At 43.9% G+C, this 20586-nt stretch overlaps 1 protein-coding gene across 1 annotated transcript; it reads left to right on the top strand.

Moving 5' to 3' along the window:
• Positions 1-617: 617 nt before the first annotated feature.
• LOC130486784 (small serum protein 5-like) lies at positions 618-19095 on the top strand. Its single transcript, XM_056860082.1, has 4 exons — positions 618-710; positions 15913-16006; positions 18219-18351; positions 18971-19095. Exons 1-4 carry the CDS (start codon positions 618-620, stop codon positions 19080-19082), a joined length of 432 nt encoding a protein of 143 aa, XP_056716060.1. The 3' UTR covers positions 19083-19095.
• The last annotated feature ends 1491 nt before the right edge of the window (positions 19096-20586 follow it).

The raw sequence follows: 20586 nt of genomic DNA on the forward strand, positions 1-20586 counted from the left end.
AGTCGGGGGGGGGCTATGTGTGTGAGGCACGCATCCCCACTCCGTAATACACCTCCCAGCCCAGAATGGTGTCAACTCATAAGGGCTCTGACTAGAGATGCTCGAACAACTGATGGTTCAACTCACAATCTGTTTGCTGGTCATGCACCCATTTTTCATTGTTCTATTTGGTGGTTCATGAAGAGTTGGAGCCTGTTCACCGGGTTACTTTTCAGGTTTTCAAACTGTATGGTACAGTAACAGTACCATCTGCAGTGACTCACACATGGCATATTCTCACCCACATAATGGGAGTCCTGCTTTCCCCTCTCATCCCCCCCCCCCGCTCCATAAACCTGTTGTTGCTGCTCAGCAGTGAATTGTATAAATAGTGAGCAAATCAGCCAGCCAGCCAGTGATCCTAAAGAAACACTGTATGATTACTGTTTAGTTTTCATTAAAGTCTATGTTATCGATGTATTTCATGTATCCATACTTTCACACAATTTTATGGGAGACGTCATTCCCCCCCTCACATCATTTAATCATCTGACCCAACCATCTATGACCCTGGGTAGAATCACCTTTTCTACTGCACAGATGCAAAGGCCCCTGTAAAGCAAGGACGTGTCACAGCCATGGCAACTGCACAGCTGTTTGACAGCTGTTCAAGGCAAACAATAGGCAAACTCAGGAGGTTCCGCTTGCAGGGGTTCACAACCGTCGAAGATGTAAGTTTGCCTATTGAACCTGTTCACTGTGAAGTCTATAGATCCCCTAGTTCTGACTGCTTTGAAACGAAAAGACAGAAAGCAATCCAAATTTACTGCACTCCCAAGGATTCTTTCAACTGAGAAGGGGGCAAGCCCCTCATTGTTCCTTATAGTATCCTGGAATGGTGGGGGGTGAAATTAGAGTCAGGGGATGCTTCCCCAACCCCTATTTCCCCCTGTCCTCCCCCAAACAGCATGAGGAGGGAGAGGTCAAAACACCACAGTCCTACGTTGTATTGCTTCAGTTCAAGGCTGCATGATCAGCTCTTAAATCGAATAATTTGGCCAGCTGTTTTTAAGAAACAGGAGGTTGGACCAGATGGGCCCTCGGTTTGATGCAGCAGGGCCCTTCTGACTTACCGTATGTACTTGGCTCCTTCCTCTCACACAAAAGCACAACTGTGTTTGTGAAATGTTCCTCCATTCCTGTGCAGAAAAGTAGGTGCTGTGCCATCACAGAAGTGTGGGGAATACTCAACCGTTCCTTGCCCATAAGAGAACCACCTTTATCTGAAAGCTAGGATTAAAAACTCCCAAAACAAACCCTTCTTACTCAGTGAACAAACAAATTAAATGGTGGAATAAAACAGGATCATGAAATAAACAGGATCCATCATCAGAAACAAAAGGATGATAAAGAGTGCTAAGTGACAAGCCAGTTTACATTATTGTGCAATATGTGTCATACTGACTTCTCTTCCCAGGCCAGGAGGAAGCAAAAAGTTGGTTCCCCTCCTCAAAGCTCATTATGTGGTCACACTGGAAGAGAAGGAGCTTAATGACAGTTCAATAAAAACGGGGATCGCTGAATATCCGGGTGGCAGTTTGGTTGGTGGTGACCCCTCTTCATCTCTGGGGAGGGGGTGGACTCTGTCATTTGGCTAGCTATAGTTTCACGAGTGTTCCTCGGGCAGAGGGGTGATCGAACGAGTTCAGACTTTCCATGTAAGTTGGTTAGTTTCATAAAAGTGCAAAGGAAACTAATACTGTGTTGACTAAATAAAACCCAAATGGAAACAACTTAATGCTCAGTTCTGTTTACACCGCATACTCGTATTGGTGTAGTACTAGTGTACAACTGCCAACTGGCTTCCCTCAAATAATCAAGGGGACTGCAGTTTCGTGAGGGTGCTGACAATTTGTCATTAGAGATCATAAGACCCCTCTCCCAGAATCCCAGTTCCCAGAATTCCTTGCAGACAGGAAATGATTTACAGTGCAGTTCTAGATAGAGGTACGCCATTTGACGCCCATTGACTTTAATGGATTTCGAAAGGTGTAACTCTTATTTAAGACTGCATTGTTAAACCAGCTGAATTTTCGTGACATGCAGAAATTTAGCAGGTGACATTTTTCTCAGCATGGTGAATAAAGGCAGGGGAAAGCTGCACTGGGTAAAGCTTTTCCCATCACTATACTCCTGTGCAGGAAATACTTTCTCAGTTGGTTTTGGTCTGCTTGATGGTTGCTAAAGGCACAGCAAGACTGTCTACTTTTTATGAAAAGGGAGTTTTACTGTTATCTCAACCAACAGAAATCAGCTTTATTGCATGAAGCTGACTGGCCTGAGGCATACAGAATCAGTTAATCAGTGTATGCTTGAGATGAGAATCCTCATGGAAAAGCCCTGAATACAGTTATTATGGGAGATAGAAGACTGGCCCATTTTCTCTGCCTGGCCAGTTTATTTTCTTCAGAAAAAAAAAATGCTCCGAGTCTTATATCAACATCCCAATCTGTCCCCTTTCAGCAGTATCTTTCTCTTTCCCAATATTCATTCTCGCTGTGGATAGCCATTGAAAGAGAAAGACACACCGAGAAATAGACACTTCCCTCAAGGTTAATAGCATGGATGAGTGATTCCCACAGAGCCTGATAGGGAGCAGCACAGCATAATGGGCGGTGTGATCTTGATCTGTAGGTCACTGCAGCAAAAGCTTTGCTTCATTTTCTTCTTTAACCTCCAGAGAAAATGGTCGCACACAGAGCAGGTAGATCTCCTAACTAGAACGCCCCCGCAGATAACAGCGACAGCAAAAAGGAAGGTTTGTTTGGAGTTTAATGAGAACTATTTTCCCTCCTTGTAAGAACAGACCCCCTAAATAAGACAAGGATATTTGCAGTGCAGGAAAAGCCCATGTCAAAGAGGCCATCTTATCTGTATAGTGACTGTGTGTGTGTGTGTGTGTGTGTGTGTGTGTGTTAAGTGCCCTCAAGTCATTTCTGACTCATGGCGACCCTATGAATCAACGTCCTTCAATGTGTCCTATCCTTAACAGCCTTGCTCAGATCTTGCAAACTGAGGGCCGTGGCTTCCTTTATAGAGTCAATCCATCTCTTGTTGGGTCTTCCTCTTTTCCTGCTGCCTTCAAATTTTCCTAGCATGATTGTCTTTTCCAGTGACTCTTGTCTTCTCATAATGTGTCCAAAGTACGACAGCCTCAGTTTAGTCATAGTGATTTCATAGGGATAGAAAATCAAGCCTCACAAACCAGGATTGGACTTTTCATTCTCTCTGTTGCTGACATATTTTTGTCATCCTGCCATTCAGTGAGGAGCACCAGAATTATCTAGACCTGTTTTTCTGGGAGAGTGATGTGGGATTGCCTCCCTGTTCATTCTCCTGGACCTCTCAGTGGCTTTGGATGCCGTCAACCATAGTAATCTTAGGGGAGGCTGGCTGGGCTGGGAGCAGGAGGCACCGTGCTTTAGGGGTTCTGCTCTTAACTGACCAAGTGGTTCCAGAAGGAGATACTGTGGGACTGCTGCTCAGACAGGTTTATGCTACAGGGTCCACCGTGTCCCCCATTCTATTTAACATGTGCACAAAACCATTTTGGGAGAGGTCATCTGGTAATTTGGAGTGAGGTGTCACCAATATGCAGAGGAATCAGCTCCATTTCTCCTTAACAGCTAACCCAATAGGTCTGTGGAAGTCTTGAATAGGTGCCTCGAGAAGGAATGGATGTTGGTGAATAAATTGAAATTCAGTCCAGACAAGACTATGGTGCTGTTGGTCAATGAAGAAGCTACCTGGGCGGTGCAGTCAGCCTGCCCTGGAGGAACTTGCACTCCCCCTGAAGGAGCAGGGTTGCAGCTTGGAGTTGCTAACTGAATCCTGGTCTACAGTTGGAGGCATACTGCCTTTGAACATGGAGGTTCCATTTTGCTATCGAATAGAAATTAAAAGATCTATCCACGAGGGATCTACTTTTAAGCCATTGTATTTGCCATCACACATCTTTAGGTGGCAAGTTGCACAGTTTAATTATGAGAAAGTATTTCTTTTTAATCTGTCCTTAAACTATCATCGATCAATTCCTTTGAGTGATCTTGAGTTATAGTAATGTAAGAGAAAGAGAAAAAAGGGTATTTCCACTCTGTGCTGTTCACTAACCCTCAATCACTATCGTTGCTCTGTTCTTGTCTCTTTCCCCAACTCTGATGAGAACCATTTATCTTTTCTAAGAACCAAGGATGTAATTGGTGCACTAGTGAGGGAGCTAAACCCTGCCCCTCCGCCTTTATATTGCTGTGCACCACTATTTGAAACATCTGAAACTATTTGAAACCACTATTTGAAACATGTGTAGTGGTTAAGAGAGGTGATTTGGAGTGGTGGACTCTGATCTGGAGAACCGGGTTTTATTCCCCACTCCTCCACATAAGCGGCAGAGGCTAATCTGGTGAACCGGGTTGGTTTCCCTACTCCTATGCATGAAGCCAGCTGGGTGACCTTGGGCTAGTCACAGCTCTCTTAGAGCTCTCTCAGTCCCACCTACTTCACAGGGTATTTGTTGTCGGGAGAGGAAGGGAAGGTGATGGTAAGCTGGTTTGATTCTTAAGTGGCAGAGAAAGTTGGCATATAAAAACCAACTCTTCTTCTTCTTCCTCTTCTTCATTTTTCATCCTTCCCAGTTCACTCATGGTGGTGAGCTTGGACTACAGTGAAAGGGAAGGACAGGATCTCAGCTTCCTTTGCTTATGGGCTCACACATGAAGCTGTCTTATACTAAGTCAGAGCATTGGTCTGTCAAGGTCAGTATTCTCTATGCTGACTGGCAGAAGCTCTCCGGGGTCCCAGCTATGGGTCCTTCTCAACACTATACTATACCTGATTCTTTTAACGGGAGATACCAGGGATTGACCTGGGACCTTCTCCACACAAATCAGGTACTGTACCACTCAGCCATGGTCCCTCCCCTTTTCCATAAAAAATAGACCCACACCACCGCCTGCTTTAAACATGAAAGGAAGGGATGTGGAGAAATACATACTGATGTATTTGTCACCATTTGTTTGGCCCTGAAACCTGTAATCCAAAAGACATGGGGAGGAGAAGATAAGGCTGAATTACACATACACTGAACCCTGTGTATTCTAATCAAAAGCTCCCTAGTTGAGCTGGATAAGAGGGACATGATCCTTGAAGTTGGAGGGTTCCAACCTCCTGCTCAGGGTGTGATGTTAAAACCACAGTGGTTCAGGCCACATCCTTTCTTCACTCCTATATTAGTGGTTCCATTCTGCAATACCTGAGAGGTTGCTTTTCCCTAGACTGGCTAGATGCCGTTCATCTGCCCCTACTGAGTATGGTCATGCTTTGCCCCATCCTCTAAGCCACTGGTTCCCAACCAGGGGTCCGTGGACCCCCAGGGGTCCGCGAGAACTAAATTAAGGTCCACAAAACAAAGTTATAAACCCATAATAAATTAATATTTTCAATTAAAAGTTCTCTATTATAAAAATATATATTAAAATGTTATTCTAAGTTTAATGTTTAACTAACAGTTATGATTAAAGTTTATTTTCAAATTCTCAGAATTTTTATTTTCTACCTTGGGGTCCCTGCACCGAACAAAAAGATCCTAGTGGTCCCTGGTCAAAAAAAGGTTGGGAACCACTGCTCTAAGCTCTGACCCTGATATGAGGTACCATCCTTTAGCTCCCAGGATCTGCCTATCATAGTGTGAGAACCACTGTAAATGACAAGTTTCCTGGGAACACAAGCTATGAATGACACAGCCCTTTCTCATCCATACAGTGAGGATCACAGCTTCAGAAGTTCTGGAGAAGGTAATGGGATGGATGTTGGTGAATAAACTGAAATTTAATCCAGACAAGATTGTGACGCTGTAGGTCAATGGAGCAGCTACTTGGACACTGTAGTCAGCCTGTCCTGGAGGGACTGGCAGTCCCCCGGAAGGAGCAGGTTTGGAGCTAGGAGGTGCTAATTGGATTCTGGCCTACAGTTGGAGGCATAGTGCCTCTGAACATGGAGGTTCAATTTTCCTAACAAATAGCAATTCAAAGATCTATCCACCAGGAATCTACTTTTTTTTTTAAGCCATTGTATTTGCCATCATACAGCTTTCCGTGGCAAGTTTCACAGGTTAATTATGAGAAAGTACCTGGGTCCTTCATGGATCTTCATGCCTTAGGGCATAATTCTTTCCCCAAACACCTGCGTGAGACTGCCCTTCCCTGCTTATGAGGAAACTTCCTCTATTTACCAGCAAACTTTGTCTCTGCAATGAAGCAGTACCTGTGTGAAATAACTACAACTTGTTCCTGCCTTGATCACTGGGCATTGTTTCAGTGTCCCCTCAGGGGAACCAAAAGCAAATTCCTCTCCTTTCTTTCCTTGGTCATGCTCAGCACCAATTGCCCAATTGTCATGTCAGTAACTGCTCCCCAGATGATGTATAAGCGTTTAAATAAATAAATGAGCAAATAAATAAATTGTGCCTGACTTTTAATTGGTTAACCGTTCAGATGCTTCAGAAAGCAAACAAATAAATCAATTCAGAGTCCATGTGAACTGTGTTTTAGCACAGGAGCAAACAAGGGGATAAGCAGAACTCACTACAGAAAACCAACTGTTCTCATATCTGGGTCCACAGGCTTAAAATGTTATGGGTCGTTATACTGCGAATTTGGCTGTGAATATACTCAACAGCTGAATTTGACAGGTTTGAAGGTGTCAGTCATCCAGTCTGATTGTCTTCTCCTGAACAGCCATGAAAGATGGCTGAACAGGCTTGCATCAGGTTTCCGCAAAGCTGTGCATGTGCCACGATGCTGCTGATTTAAACCAATCATTAGTAGTCAAACTAATTATGAGTTACCCAAAAGCAAATTCAAATCCACATCCAATTGTTCATTAGCCATTACTGTCACTAGGGACTACTGAACTGAAAAGCAGGATTTTATCAAAACGCAGCATTTTTTTATGACTGATTTATATGTCTGCTTAATTGTCTATTTAAACAATTGCCTACTGAGAAAAGCAGTCATGCAGCAATGGGGGGGGGAGGAGAAGTCCTCAATTAGGCTGTGTGAGAATGCGCATGTGCAAAACCCTAATTGTGCTGCAGTCCATGGTTAAGAAGGAATACAGTGAAGTAACCTGTCAAACAGCAACAGGTCAGTAGGTAAAGGTAGTCCCCTGTGCAAGTACCAGGTCCTTCCTGACCCTTGGGGTGATGTCACATCATAACGTTTTCTAGGCAGGCTGTGTTTACGGGGTGGTTTGCCAGTGCCTTCCCCAGTCATCTTCCCTTTACCCCCAGCAAGCTGGGTACTCATTTTACCGACCTTGGAAGGATGGAAGGATGAGTCAACCTCGAGCCGGCTACCTGAAACCAACTTCCGTCGAGATCGAACTCAGGTTGTGAGCAGAGCTTGGACTGCAGTTCTGCAGGTTACCACTCTGCGCCACGGGGCTCCTAACAGGTCAGTAGGGAGAACTTATTCGGAAATAGCTGCTCTAATCATAACAGCATGCTTTAATTGGAACTTCCTAACATAAAATGTTAGGAAGCCATTTTGTGATTGGCTCCACCTTCCATGGCAGCCGGTTTCTGAGGGCACCTGCTACCCTTTCTAGAAATTCCAAGAGTGTTGAGCCAAGGGCCAACAAGGCTGAAGATCTCTCTTCTGAATACAGTCTGGGGATAGGTGTGCAGGAAGCTCTTCATCCAGACTTGTGCCTGAGTCATACAATGTAGGAAGGAGTATTTTTTATCTCTCAGTCCCTAGGCTGTATGGGAGAGTTGGAGATCCAAATGGGGGTTGAAGAATGTGCATCTCCTGATAAACATCTCCAACTCTTATTTCACTTCCCCTTCCAACATATTACCAACTGTTAGGCATTCTGCCTCTGTCATAACATAAATACTGGGTGGTGCAATTATTAAGGTTAAGAGAAAGCTCTTTTCCTCGGATTAATCCCTCCCCAGCTCTAAGTTTAAAAGTTCAAAATAGCCAGAGCTACTGTATAAATATTCTATTAGAGAATTACTTTTGTATTATTATCAGTTTATTAATTGTTGCTGGTTTGCAAATCAGATCTCAACTGAAAGAAAACCAGAGGTGCATGGTTTTAGAAAATGCCTTAATTTTCTCTCAGAAATTCACACAATGTGGATTTTCTCTTCCTACCATGCTATCACTGAAAAAGAATAATGAGGCTATCCATTCACTCACGTAAATAAGAGACCCACCTTAGAGGGAAGACTGGCTGTGCTGAGGTAGTTTTGAAGTATGAAAATATGAAGAGCAAAACTAAAATAATATTGATATGTTCATGTTTTGCTAAGGACCTTCCTGAAAAGTCTCCTGAATGTATTTGTCTGTATCGTTTATGACATTTCCATGGAAAATAAAAGGATGCAGGAGCAGTGATCAATCTATGGCTACTAGCCATGGTGACAGAGGGAAGCCTTCATCTACAGAAGGAGCAAACCTTGAAGACTAATCCTAGAAGGCAGCAGCAAGGGAGGGCCTTGACCTCTATGCCCTGTTTATTTGGTCCTCCAGGGCAACAGGTTGTCTGCTGGACTAGATGGACCACTAGCCTGATCCCGCAGGATCTTCTTATGTCCTTAAGGTGAGCACAGTGACTATGGCAGCTGTACTTGGTCCTAACAGAATACCTGTAGAGTAAATAACCTGTTGTGGAATTTAACCTACAGTTAAATGGCTTAACATAACTAGGAAGACAGTGTGACTACCAATTAGATATAACTAGAGGGACTGGGCCCTGACCTGGATGGCCCAGGCTAGCCATCAGAGATCGCCTCGCTCTCCTCCTGCGTTTTGCCTGCATTTTCAGGGACCTATTTTATGTTGAATTTGAAAACGCAGGCAAAATGTGGGGAAACGCAGGGGGAGAGCGAGGCGACCTCTGACAGTTGGAAACGATATGCATAATCATTGCAAAGACCCGAAGTCATCAGAGGGGTGACTGCAAGAGAAACAGCCAAGCATAACAGGCTATGGAGTAAATCTTGCATGTAAGCACTGTTTCTCTGTGAATGTCTTTGCATTTGCAGTGACAATCACAACAGAACTGGGAACCGTCCCCCTGCAAAAGCAGCTGTAATCAGCTGACTGATCATTCATTTCATGCATCTGATGAAGTGAGCTCTATGAAAACTTCTGCTTTAATAATTCTGTTCATCTTTAAGATGCCACAAGACTCTTTTCTGTTTTTTGCTGCAACATACAAACATGGCTTCCTGCCTGCAATTTGCACCCATATGATAGAGAAGCTAAATTCCCTCCAGATTGCCGTTGTTGTTTTCCCATCTCCATTTTTTTCCAAGGTAGTATTGCAAGATCCTGACCCCCCCACTAGTTCGCTGGACAAATACTGTTTGCCTAGTCGATCCCAGGAGATAAGATCCAGTTGTTCCTCTGGGTCAGTAAAAACACAGCCATTCTTTGGGGGCAACAAATCCTTCTCCAGTTCCATCAACAACAATTGCTTCCCATACGAAAGAGGTTTTCCCATCTTGCCCAATTTTTTCATTTAATTATTAACCTTTAGTTTTTATTTGTTTTGTTCCCCCCAGAGATGTCATCCCTTAACAAATGTTTCCATTGTGATGGTCTCTGATGCAGGTTTTTCAAGAAGAAAAGTGGATACTGCTGGGTTTCACTCCCCCATTACTGACATGACATGTATATACTAACACTTCAACCACACCTCAAACTAGGAACAATTGAATTTCATAGATGTGTGAAGTGACATTTTGTGTCACTACTTAGGAATCTGGGGGCTCCCTTGTGGCTATAGACATGTTAACTCATCAGCCAACAAACAAATCATGTTCCCGGTACTCTTGCCTCAAATGGACACTTCCTCCTTTATTATATATTTAAATATGATTGTTTAGGCATAGCCCCATCCTGCTGCTTTATAAGAGGATCCTGTTGGGGTTTTGGCTCGTCCTTATCGGTAAACACTTCTGATGGTGATAAGGCTCTGCCAGCCTCAACAGGTTGCTTAGCACAAAATAAATACCAACTAAATCTGACACGGAATTTTTATTTGCCTCAGGGAGTTTATGTTGTGTGTTAGTTGACCCACAAGAGCAGAACGGGGTTGGCAGTCTGCCCTGAATAGCTCACTGCCTTCTTGAAGGAACTCTGAGCAGCTGATTCCCCTGGAGACATGACTGAGGAACACTCTCTTCCTTTCAGAACCATTTTATCCCCCACAAAACCTTCGGCCAGTGCACTAAAAAAGCCTGGATGATAAGCAGAACATGCCGGCTTTCCTCATTGTTTGCCCTTCTGTTGTTGATCCATGAAAGGAAATCATGCTTAAGCTAAAGATACAAAGCATTTGTCAAGAGTGAGAAAAAGACACCCATAGAGAATCTGTCCTGTACCAGCAAGACAAGGGTGGGAATGTGAGAGAAAACATGGCCATTAAATGGGCCACAGCTGCAGGGGCAAGAGGGTCTCGTACCCAGTTTTACTGCCATGTTCCCATCTAGCTGGGGTTGCCAGCCTCCGGGTTGTGGCTGGTGATCTCCTGCTATTACATCTGATCTCCAGGCGACAGAGATCAGTTCACCTGGAGAAAGTGACCACTTTGGAGGGCCGACTCTATGCCATTATACCCTGCTGAAGCCTCCCCCTCCTCAAACCCTGCCCTTCTCAGGCTCCACCCCCCAAAATCTCCCAACTCGGAGCTGGCAACTGAAAAGATGAACAGTTTGTCAAAATATTGGCTGTATTTTTGACCAGTGAACAGGATGTAAGCTGAACTGGCAAGTGTTCAAGCATCCCTAGTGTATATTCCTAGACAGAAAACCATTTGACATATGAATCTTCTGTCCTCCTCTTATAATGCTTGCACTGAGTGGGAGGTTTGCCTGATTAGCCTTTGATTTCAGGACCTGATGGTTATTGGAGTTTGAAGGAGCTTGTGATATTTGTTCGATTAGAAGTCCTGGGATACCAACTCTAGCATTCCATTAATTACATTCAAAATGCACATCCCTGTTTGAAAGATGTTCTTGAGAAGGTTGGGTGGGGGGGAGCTCCTTTCTGTTCAAATCTTGAGGAGGAAGAGGCCAAAACCCTGAAAATGAAGATCACACATGAGACCTGGAAACCCTACTTGGTGTACAGGTGCTCAAGGTTCCCATAAAATACAAACCAGGAATTGTTTTTGTAATCCAGTGGATAACTAATGTATCTTCTTGGTATTATGTTGCATAAATTGATGAAGTCAAAATTATCTCTGCCTTGTTACTTTTTGAAACAGTTCTTAACAAAGATTTCAGTTTTGGTACTTCCGTTTTGTGGATTAATTCAAGAAGAAGCAGAGACCTTACTGGGTTTCAAATCCCCATTATCTTGACAGCATGAACATATTAACAATCTAACCACAACATAATCCAGAAATGATTAAATTTCCTCTGTGGGTGAAAACGATATTTTATGTCACCATTTAGGAATCTAAGGCTTCGACTTAGGCCATAGAAATAGTAACTCATCAGCCAAGAAATACCTGTTATTTCTTGGACTTTTGGCCAGAACTAAAAATTCCAAATGTTTAAATCATTTTTATTTTAGGTGCAAGGGATTGATAAATCATTCACTGAGAGAGATGGTCTATCAAATACCCCCTATCAGGTCTGTGTTAAGGCATTCTGAGGCCCTAAACTATGTCAAGTTTAAGAGGACCTGTAGCATTACCCAAATTGTGTACTGGAATTTAGTTTTTTTTTAACAAACCCTTCATTTAGAGGCCCCTCATAATCTGAAGTCCTAAACTACAGTTTACTTAGCTTAAATCCAGCTCTGCCCTTCAAGTTCCACCTGAACTTCTGTCTTGGGTCATAAACCTCAGTGGGAACGAAGTATATAATGCCTCTGAAAAATGGTACAAGAAGTTCTTGCTTAAATTCATTTTTATTCACTGTTTGATACTGTGCCTGAACACCAATGTGTAGAGGTTTCATGCAAAATTTCCAACTGCATGACTTGGGTCCAGGTTCCACCTTTCTGGTAACAGCTGTCTCTGTTGATTCCACCATGATTCTCCTCAATGGGAGCTTCCAAAAAGCAACTGGTCAGCCATGGTAGAAAACTTTGATTTGATTCCAACCATCTCTACCTGTGCTCTCAAATCATCTTGTAATTTTAGAAGAAGAATGGTTGGTTTTTATACCCCGCTTTTCGCTACCTTTAAGGCGTCTCAAAGTGGCTTACAATTGCCTTCCCTTTCCTTCCCCACAACAGACACTTTGTGAGGTAGGGTGAAGCTGAGAGAGTTCTGAGACTAGCCCAAGGTCACCCAGCAGGCTTCATGTGGAGGAGTGGGGAAACCAACCCAGTTCACCAGATTAGAGTCCGCCGCACATGTGGAGGAGTGGGGGAATCAAACCCAGTTCTCTAGATTAGCGTCCATCACTCTTAACCACTACATCATGCTGGCTCCCATTTGGTGAACACCAAATGCTGCTTGCATATCCTGAGAAATTTCTCCAGTTTCTCAGCCATGTTTGCTCTTTTCAGCCCTTTCCCAACAAACAGTACTCAGTTTCCTGTCATAGTGGATAAGGTGTATCCATGGCAGAGCTTTCCTCACTTGGCTAACCCACTCTTAATCCTCTTTTGGGGTTCATCATAATTTCCCATGCATCATTTACAAAAAGATCCTGATTTAGTGCTGGGGTTGTCCTTATCTACATTCATCTCTGAAGAGGGTTGCCAGGTATTGCCCTTATCATTGTACTAAACAAATACCAGCTTAGTCAGAAGCAAATATTTAGTTCTTGTCATTTTTCTTATTGCGTATTAATTCACCCAGAACAGCCGGCCAAGAGTGATGTTCTGCTCAGTTTAGCCTCTCCCTCTTTTGGTCTGTATAAATTGGGTAGCAGCTTTCTCTCCGACATTGGTAAGGAACATTCTCTTGCCAACTGAGCTGATTCTCACAAAGAAGGTTTCCGTATCGCACAGCAAAGATGGTAAGCATGAACACCTTTTGAGTCTCATAATGGTCAATTGTTTCTTTGATCTGGAGAGAATCAAACTGATGAAAAGGCTGAATTTGTAAGGCAAGATTTATGTGGGGCAGCTGCAAAGGGTTTCTTGCTTTAGGGGAGAAGGTATTTCAGACATTTCATACCCTCTCAGTGACTCCTGGTCCATCTAAGCCACATCTGCTCTCCTTTGGGTCACATCTGCCAGTGTAGGACTGTCAGCAATGCAGAAATCTTTGCAAATTCAAAGTTTGGTGAAAGGCTATAAAAAGTAGCTATATGCATATGCAGTTAATTGGCATACTTATTTTTGAGCATATAATTCCGTTTTCCATGGTGCTGATTTTGTTTTTCCCCCAGCTCCCAGGACACCATTGATCAAGACTGCGTCTTATGATATAGGAGTTTTGTTCTGCTTTGTTCTGTTAAGCCTTTTGATACTTTTAATTTGTCTGTACAAGTGAAGAACTAAGCAGAGTCGAATGGCTTAGGCAAATGGTCTGTCTAGTCCGGCATCCTGATACTCACAGTGGCCAGTTAGATGCCCCTGAAGACCCACTGCAGGTCACAGAGGCCAAAGCCTATCCTTGCTGCTGCCCCCAGCAACTAGCATTCAGACATGTGGTGGTGGGAAGTGCCATCAAGTCACAGCTGACTTATGGTGACCTCATAGGGTTTCAAGGTAAGAGAGGTTCAGAGGTGGTTTGCCATCGGCTGCCTTTGCGTAGTGACCCTGGACTTCCTTGGCCGTCTGCTATCCAAGTACTAATTATGACTGATCCTACTTGGCTTCCATGATCTGATGAGATTGTGTTAGCCTGGGCCATCTAGATCAGGGCATTCAGTCATATACTGCATCTGATTACTGAAGTTCCATTCAGCCATCATAACTAGCGGCTATTGACTTCCAGGAATTGTCTAATTCCCTTTTAAAGACACCTACAGTGCCATCCTAAACAGAGTAACACTCTTCTCAGGACTTCAATGGACACAGAAAGAGTTGATCTGTTAAGGTAGCAGTCACCTCTATATCCCATGAATATCCCATGAAGCTAGCAGTCATCTCTGTATCCCAAATGAATAACACATAGTAGGGGGGCATGGCTCAGTGGTAGAGCATCTGCTTGGCATGCAGAAGGTCCCAGGTTCAATCCCCGGCATCTCCAGTTAAAAAGGGACTAGGCAGGTAGGTGATGTGAATGACCTCTGCCTGAGCCCCTGGAAAGCCGCTGCCGGTCTGAGTAGACAATACTGATTTTGATGGACCAAGGGTCTGATTCAGTATAAGGCAGCTTCATGTGTTCACGTGAAACATCCTGAATCTAATTCCAGTCAGTTTCACTAGATGCCCTTGAGTTCTAGTATTTTGGGAGAAGGAGAAAAAGTTTTAACTATCCATTTTCTCAAGGCCATGAACAATGTTATAAATCTGCAATATGACTGCCTTGTCTTTTTTTCTAAACGAATAAGTCCCAGAAATAGAGATGTGACAAGGTCTAGTTTAATAGGGTTTTTTTAATTTTATAAATTCTCTGTGTTCATTTCCCCATTCACATCTACTCATACAGACAATTCATCTACTGATCTTCCTCATAACATACCTCACCCCTTTCACACTGGCTAAGGCTTAACTTTACAATGCAAAGACTTCTTGTCCCCCATGCGCCTGCCCTGGGCCAATCCAGTAGATGTGCATTGGAAGTTGGATGTTCAGAAATTAAAGCCCACTGCCCAGGCATGTGGAGGCTTGCTTTGTATTGGGACTGTGGCATGTGGGCAGAAGGGTAACCCCGTGCCTGAGCCCAAGGAGCCCGAAATGAGCCCAAGGAGCTACTTTTTGCCTCCTTGATGAAACCAAAGCCTATCCGTACAAGTAAGTTTCTCCAAGGGAGCAAATAAAAACTGCTCAGTGTCATTTCAGGTTAGGAAAATGACAGAGGGGGGAGGCTTAAGCCTGCTCTCTCTGCACAGTATAGTCCTGATCCGAATTGGGCCCAGACACACCTGGGAATTAAGTTCCGAGCACAGAACACCCAGAGCACATCTGGTGGACAGGTGGGGTTGCCAACCTCCAGGTAGTAGCTGGAGATCTCCTGCTATTAGAACTGATCTCCAGCCAATAGAGATCAGTTCATCTGGAGGAAATGGCCGCTTGGGCAGTTGGACTCTATGGCATTGAAGTCCCTCCCCTCCCCAAACCCCACACTCCTCAGGCTCTGCCCCCAAAACCTCCCGCTGGTGGCAAAGAGAGACCTGGCAACCCTATGGACAGGACCGGGGCAGACACATGTGACATGAGGCACACAAGGACTTCCTGTGACAAACAGTCAGGTCTGTGTCTCAGCCCACTGGCCTGTTGGCCCTGTGTGCTGACTGGCCTTTACACACTTCTAGGAAACTGGCAGATCATAAGATCTGAGTAGCTGAGCCAGTGGCTACCAAGCATTCGTTCCAGTCATCCCTTATGGCCAATATCTAGAGAGTTTTCAAAAGAAAAATCCTATCTGCTGCCCTTGTCTTTGAGTTGCCCCTCCCCCTTTGTGTCACATTCATAGAGGTCTGGGAGAAAATTGGCAAGACCTTATTGCTTTTTCAAAACAGTATGCTTCAATTTGACACTTCATTTGTATTTATATGACCACAGCCTTGTCCTTGCCAATTATTTTAATTGACTTTGTTGTCAAAAACAGGTATGAAGAGAAACGCCATTTCTGAAGCAACCCATTGAAACCTATATCTTTTTATACACTGAAAATATTAAAAAATGTAACTGATCACAAAGGCTTAGTGGAGTTTAGAACAGAAGGAACTTCTCAAAGAACTCTAAGATGTTTCTAGCTGACTCCTATTCTTCTGTTGCTTCTTTTCAGAAAGCTCTTCTAATCCTGACCGTCTTATGCATCACCCTGACCTTGTGCCATGGATCTTGTTTTTGGGATGAGCCCCAAGCAGTCATAAAAGACGGTAATGTTATCAAAGGGCAGAGGACTTTTTTCAGCTCAAAAATGTGATTCTGGCAGATCGAGACTGCATGTTTATCCAAACTACCTGCTTACATCAATATTATCCCACTTTAAGTGTAATATAGTGGCTAGTGTGCTGGACTAGGATCTGGGAGACCCAGGTTCAGATCTTCACTCCGCCATGGAAGCTTGGTGGTTGACTCCATCTCTCTCAGCTCAACCTATATCACAGGGTTGTTTTTGTAAGGACAAAATGGAGGAGGAGAATGATGTTGTAAGCCACTTTGGGTCCCCATTGGGGGGAAACATAGGTATGTATATGCTGTCAACTCACAACCGACTTACGGCGACCCCAGCAAGGGGCTTTCAAGGCAAGTGAGAAGCAGAGGTGGTTTCCCATTGCCTTCCTCTGCAGACCCTTCCTTGGTGGTCTCCCATCCAAGTACCAACCTTTCTTAGCTTCCAAGATCTGACAAGATTGGGCTATATCTTACTGCCTTCCTTCCCTATTGGGGAGAAAAGCAAGGTATAAATATCAGAACTAATTAATTTAGCATCCTGACTTCAACTAGAGAATGCTAGGAGTTCTGGATTTGGTGTGGTTGCTGAAGCATAACCAAATACCTTGACTTTTCACCCATTTAGCTGTTGCAATAATGTGAGGCAGGAATCTTATCCTGAATGAGAAAGCTTCTCTCCCCTCCCAGGTATCTGTGGTTGCCTGTCCTATTCCTTTTATGTTGAATGTCCTACACATGGTCAACATTAAATTGGAAGCTGGAAATAGCACTATATTTTCACTGATTCTGTGACTGCTTGGGTAGAGATCCAAAACACCATCCTAATGAAACTACAGTTCCTTTGGCTCCCTGTAGAGACAAAATGATTGTTAAACCCATTTAAGACTCCACTTCAGATTCCACCACAGGATTACATTGGGTGAAGGCCCTTGTGTTTGCATAGCTGCCAGGTAGGAATATACACTGTGCTTGTTGTATTAGCCTCCAGCTTGCCAAAGTATCTAAGCAATGTGTTTATAGAATATGTGTGTGTGTGTTAAGTGCCTCCAAAATGTCCTATCTTTGGCAGCCTTGCTCAGATCTTGCAAATTGAGGGCTGTGGCTTTCTTTATTGAGTCAATCCATCTCTTGTTGGGTCTTCCTCTTTTCCTGCTGCCCTCAACTTTTCCTAGCATGATGGTCTTTTCCAGTGACTCCTGTCTTCTCATATTGTGACCAAAATATGATAGCCTCAGTTTAGTCATTTTAGCTTCTAGGGTCAGTTCAGGCTTGATTTGATCTATAACCCACTGATTTGTTTTTTTGGCAGTCCACGTATCCATAACACTCTCCTCTAACACTACATTTCAAAGGAATCTACTTTCTTCCTATCAGCTTTCTTCAATGTCCAGCTTTCACACCCATACATAGTAATAGGGAATATGATGGAATGAATTAACTTAATCTTGGTGGTCAGTGACACATCCTTACACTTCAGAATCTTTTCTAGCTCCTTCATGGCTGCCCTATATGCCATATATGAATTGCCATTTGCCCACCTCAGTGTAGCAGTGGGGGGAAATGGGGGCAGTGAAATAGCATCCTGTAACATAGGAGCCCCGTGGCGCAGAGTGGTAAGCTGCAGTATTGCAGTCCAAAGCTTTGCTCACGTCCTGAGTTCGATCCCAACGGAAGTTGGTTTCAGGTAGCCGGCTCAAGGTTGGCTCAGCCTTCCATCCTTCCGAGGTCAGTAAAATGAGTACCCAGCTTGCTGGGGGTAAAGGAAAGATGACTGGGGAAGGCACTGGCAAACCACCCCGTAAACAAAGTCTGCCTAGAAAATGTCAGGATGTGACATCACCCCATGGGTCAAGAATGACCCGGTGCTTGCACAGGGGACCTTAACCTTTACCTTTACCTTTTTAACATCACTTCTGGCTGAATAACTAGAGATCAGGTCACTGTGTGGTGAGATACTCTAGGATTCACCAGAAGTCATGTTGTGGTGGTATGAGACTCCATTAGGGTAAGTCCCGCCCCCACCAGTTTCCCAGGGTTTGCCAGGCAATATGTGCACTGTATACATGCTGTGTAGTCTTTGCTTTGGGCAGAGTGGCATTTCTCCTTGATTTTTAGGCACTGGTTTTTATGGATATTTGGAGGTTTTAGCATTACTGCCAATGAAAATGACACAGATTTCTCCCCCCCCCCCAGGGAAAGTTTTGGATCCAGATAGCTGTACCGATCCTTATGATGGGAGTAAGCATGCCCTTGGGTCTGCATGGAACACAGCGAAATGTTTCGGCTGCAGCTGCAGTAGTAAAGGAGTGCTACACTGCTGTACCAGGTAGGCAGGAGCCCAAATTTGAATGTATCTTGCCCTAAATTGGAGTTTTTTAGGGTTGCCAGGTCCCTCTTTGCCATTGGCGGGAGATTTTGGGGGCGGAGCCTGAGGAGGAAGGGGTTTGGGGACAGGAGGGACTTAAATGTCATAGAGTCCAATGGCCAAAGCGGCCATTTTCTCCAGGTGAACTCTATTGGCTGGAGATCAGTTGTAATAGCAGATCTCCAGCTAGTACCTGGAGGTTGGCAACTCTAGAGTTTTTCCTCACACAGAGAGCAGGAGCATTGGATAGATAACTTGTAACAGTTATAGGCAGATAGATAGGCTTGCCAACCTCCAGGTGGTGGCTGGAGATCTCCTGCTATTACAACTGATCTCCAGCCAACAGAGATCAGACCTGGAGAAAATGGCCACTGTGGTAATTGGACTCTATGGCACTGAAGTCCCTTCCCTCCCCAAACCCTGCCCTTCTCAGGCTCCGCCCCCAAAATCTCCAGGTATTTCCCAACCCAGAGCTGGCAACCGTACAGACGGAGCTTCTGTTTGTGTTGCCATACCTCATCAAATAGGATTTTGCGAGTGAATAGAAACTTTGTTTCACGCCTATTTGTTTTTGTTTTAGATATGGCGGCCCTGCAGTCATGGAAGGATGCAAAGGAGTTGTTGACCTAGAAACATGCACTTACAAATTTTATAAGGTTGATGACCCTTCAACACCATGTCCAAGGGTTTAAAGCCCCACTTTGTTCCCTTCGTATACCAAAACCTGAATAAATCACTTCCTTCCGCCTCTCTCTGTGTCTCTTGCTCTTGGTTTTTTTTTCCCTTCAGTGAGTGCTAAACAGTGAAAAAAACACAACAGAAGTGGTCTGTTCTGATGAAGAGCCTGTGAATGCCATCATTTCTCTTGGGAAGACCTCTATGGAAGTCCCTTCAGCCTTTGTCTTTTCAGAAGTTGAAAGGGTAGCTGACAAGAACTGAGGGAGAAAGAGAAGCCTGACAAATTCTGTTTTTTCCTGTGAGCTCAAAATTTCTAGGAATTTTACATCTCTAGTCCTGCCTGATCAGAACAAATAAGGGGGTAACAGGGTTTTTCCACCAGGGGGGAAAAAAACCAATTTTGGGAGAAATTGAAATATGTGCAATGTTTTCTCTCCTATCAAACCTTAACATATGCAGCTAGTTAGCAACATAACATACATAATTTATAACTTAGTTACATATAAAATTGTACTGGCATGTTTATGAAATTTAAAAGTATAAATTTCTTCATTTTCTACAGGCAAAATTGCAAATATACTGAATACTAAAGTGAGAGAGAGCTGCAAACTGCTACACACTAAGCTAGCTTAGCACATTTTACCTATTTCAAAAGGGAAAAAATCAAAAAAGTTTGTTTCAGTGTTCCCCAAAATTTCAGTTTCTCCATTAGAAAAACTGGGGGGGGGGTTTCCTCAGCAATTCCCCCCCCCCAGGCCTTAACATCTCTAGGCAGGGCTAGAGTGAATTTGTACACTTCTCCATACAAATTTAAATTAAGTTGTTCCCCCTCATTATTGCTTTGTGTTTTACCATGTGCTGAGCAGCACAATAATCTATTGTCATGGAATGATCTGAAACTGACTGGGATCACACAGTGGAGGAACTGCTAAACCAACTGCTTGTATCTCTTCCTAAGAGCGACTCAGAGAACTTAACTAATGTTATACTTGTCCTGGGTCTAGTCAACAGATTGGACCAGGGGGTTCCATGCTCAGAACTGATTTCCCATGTACATGAGGGTTCAATTTGGATTGGAACAATAGCATTAGGGCTGCCAGGTCCCTCTTCACCACTGGTAGGAGGTTTTGGGGGCGGAGCCCGAGGAGGGTGGGGTTTGGGGAGGGACTTCAATGCCATAGAGTCCAATCGCCAAAGCAGCCACTTTTCCTTCAGCGGAACTGATCTCTATCGGCTGGAGATCAGTTGTAACAGCAGGAGAATTCAGAGAACCTGCTTAAACTATCATTGTAATACTGTGGCATTATATTGCTATTTTAGGGCTGTTTTCTAAAAAAAAAAATAGGGGTGTGTGCTCTGACATCACTGACAATGCCACTGATCACAATAGCACCCTCCTTAAAAATCCTCGTTATTTAAGCCACATGTGGAAGAAAATAAACTGACTCCACAACTGTAAAAATGCACAGGTGGGCAGACATGTGGAAGAACGCTTCTCAAACTGATTCCAGAAAATCA

This window comes from Euleptes europaea, chromosome 14 (genome assembly GCF_029931775.1).
Source record: "Euleptes europaea isolate rEulEur1 chromosome 14, rEulEur1.hap1, whole genome shotgun sequence".
Lineage (NCBI taxonomy): Eukaryota > Metazoa > Chordata > Lepidosauria > Squamata > Sphaerodactylidae > Euleptes > Euleptes europaea.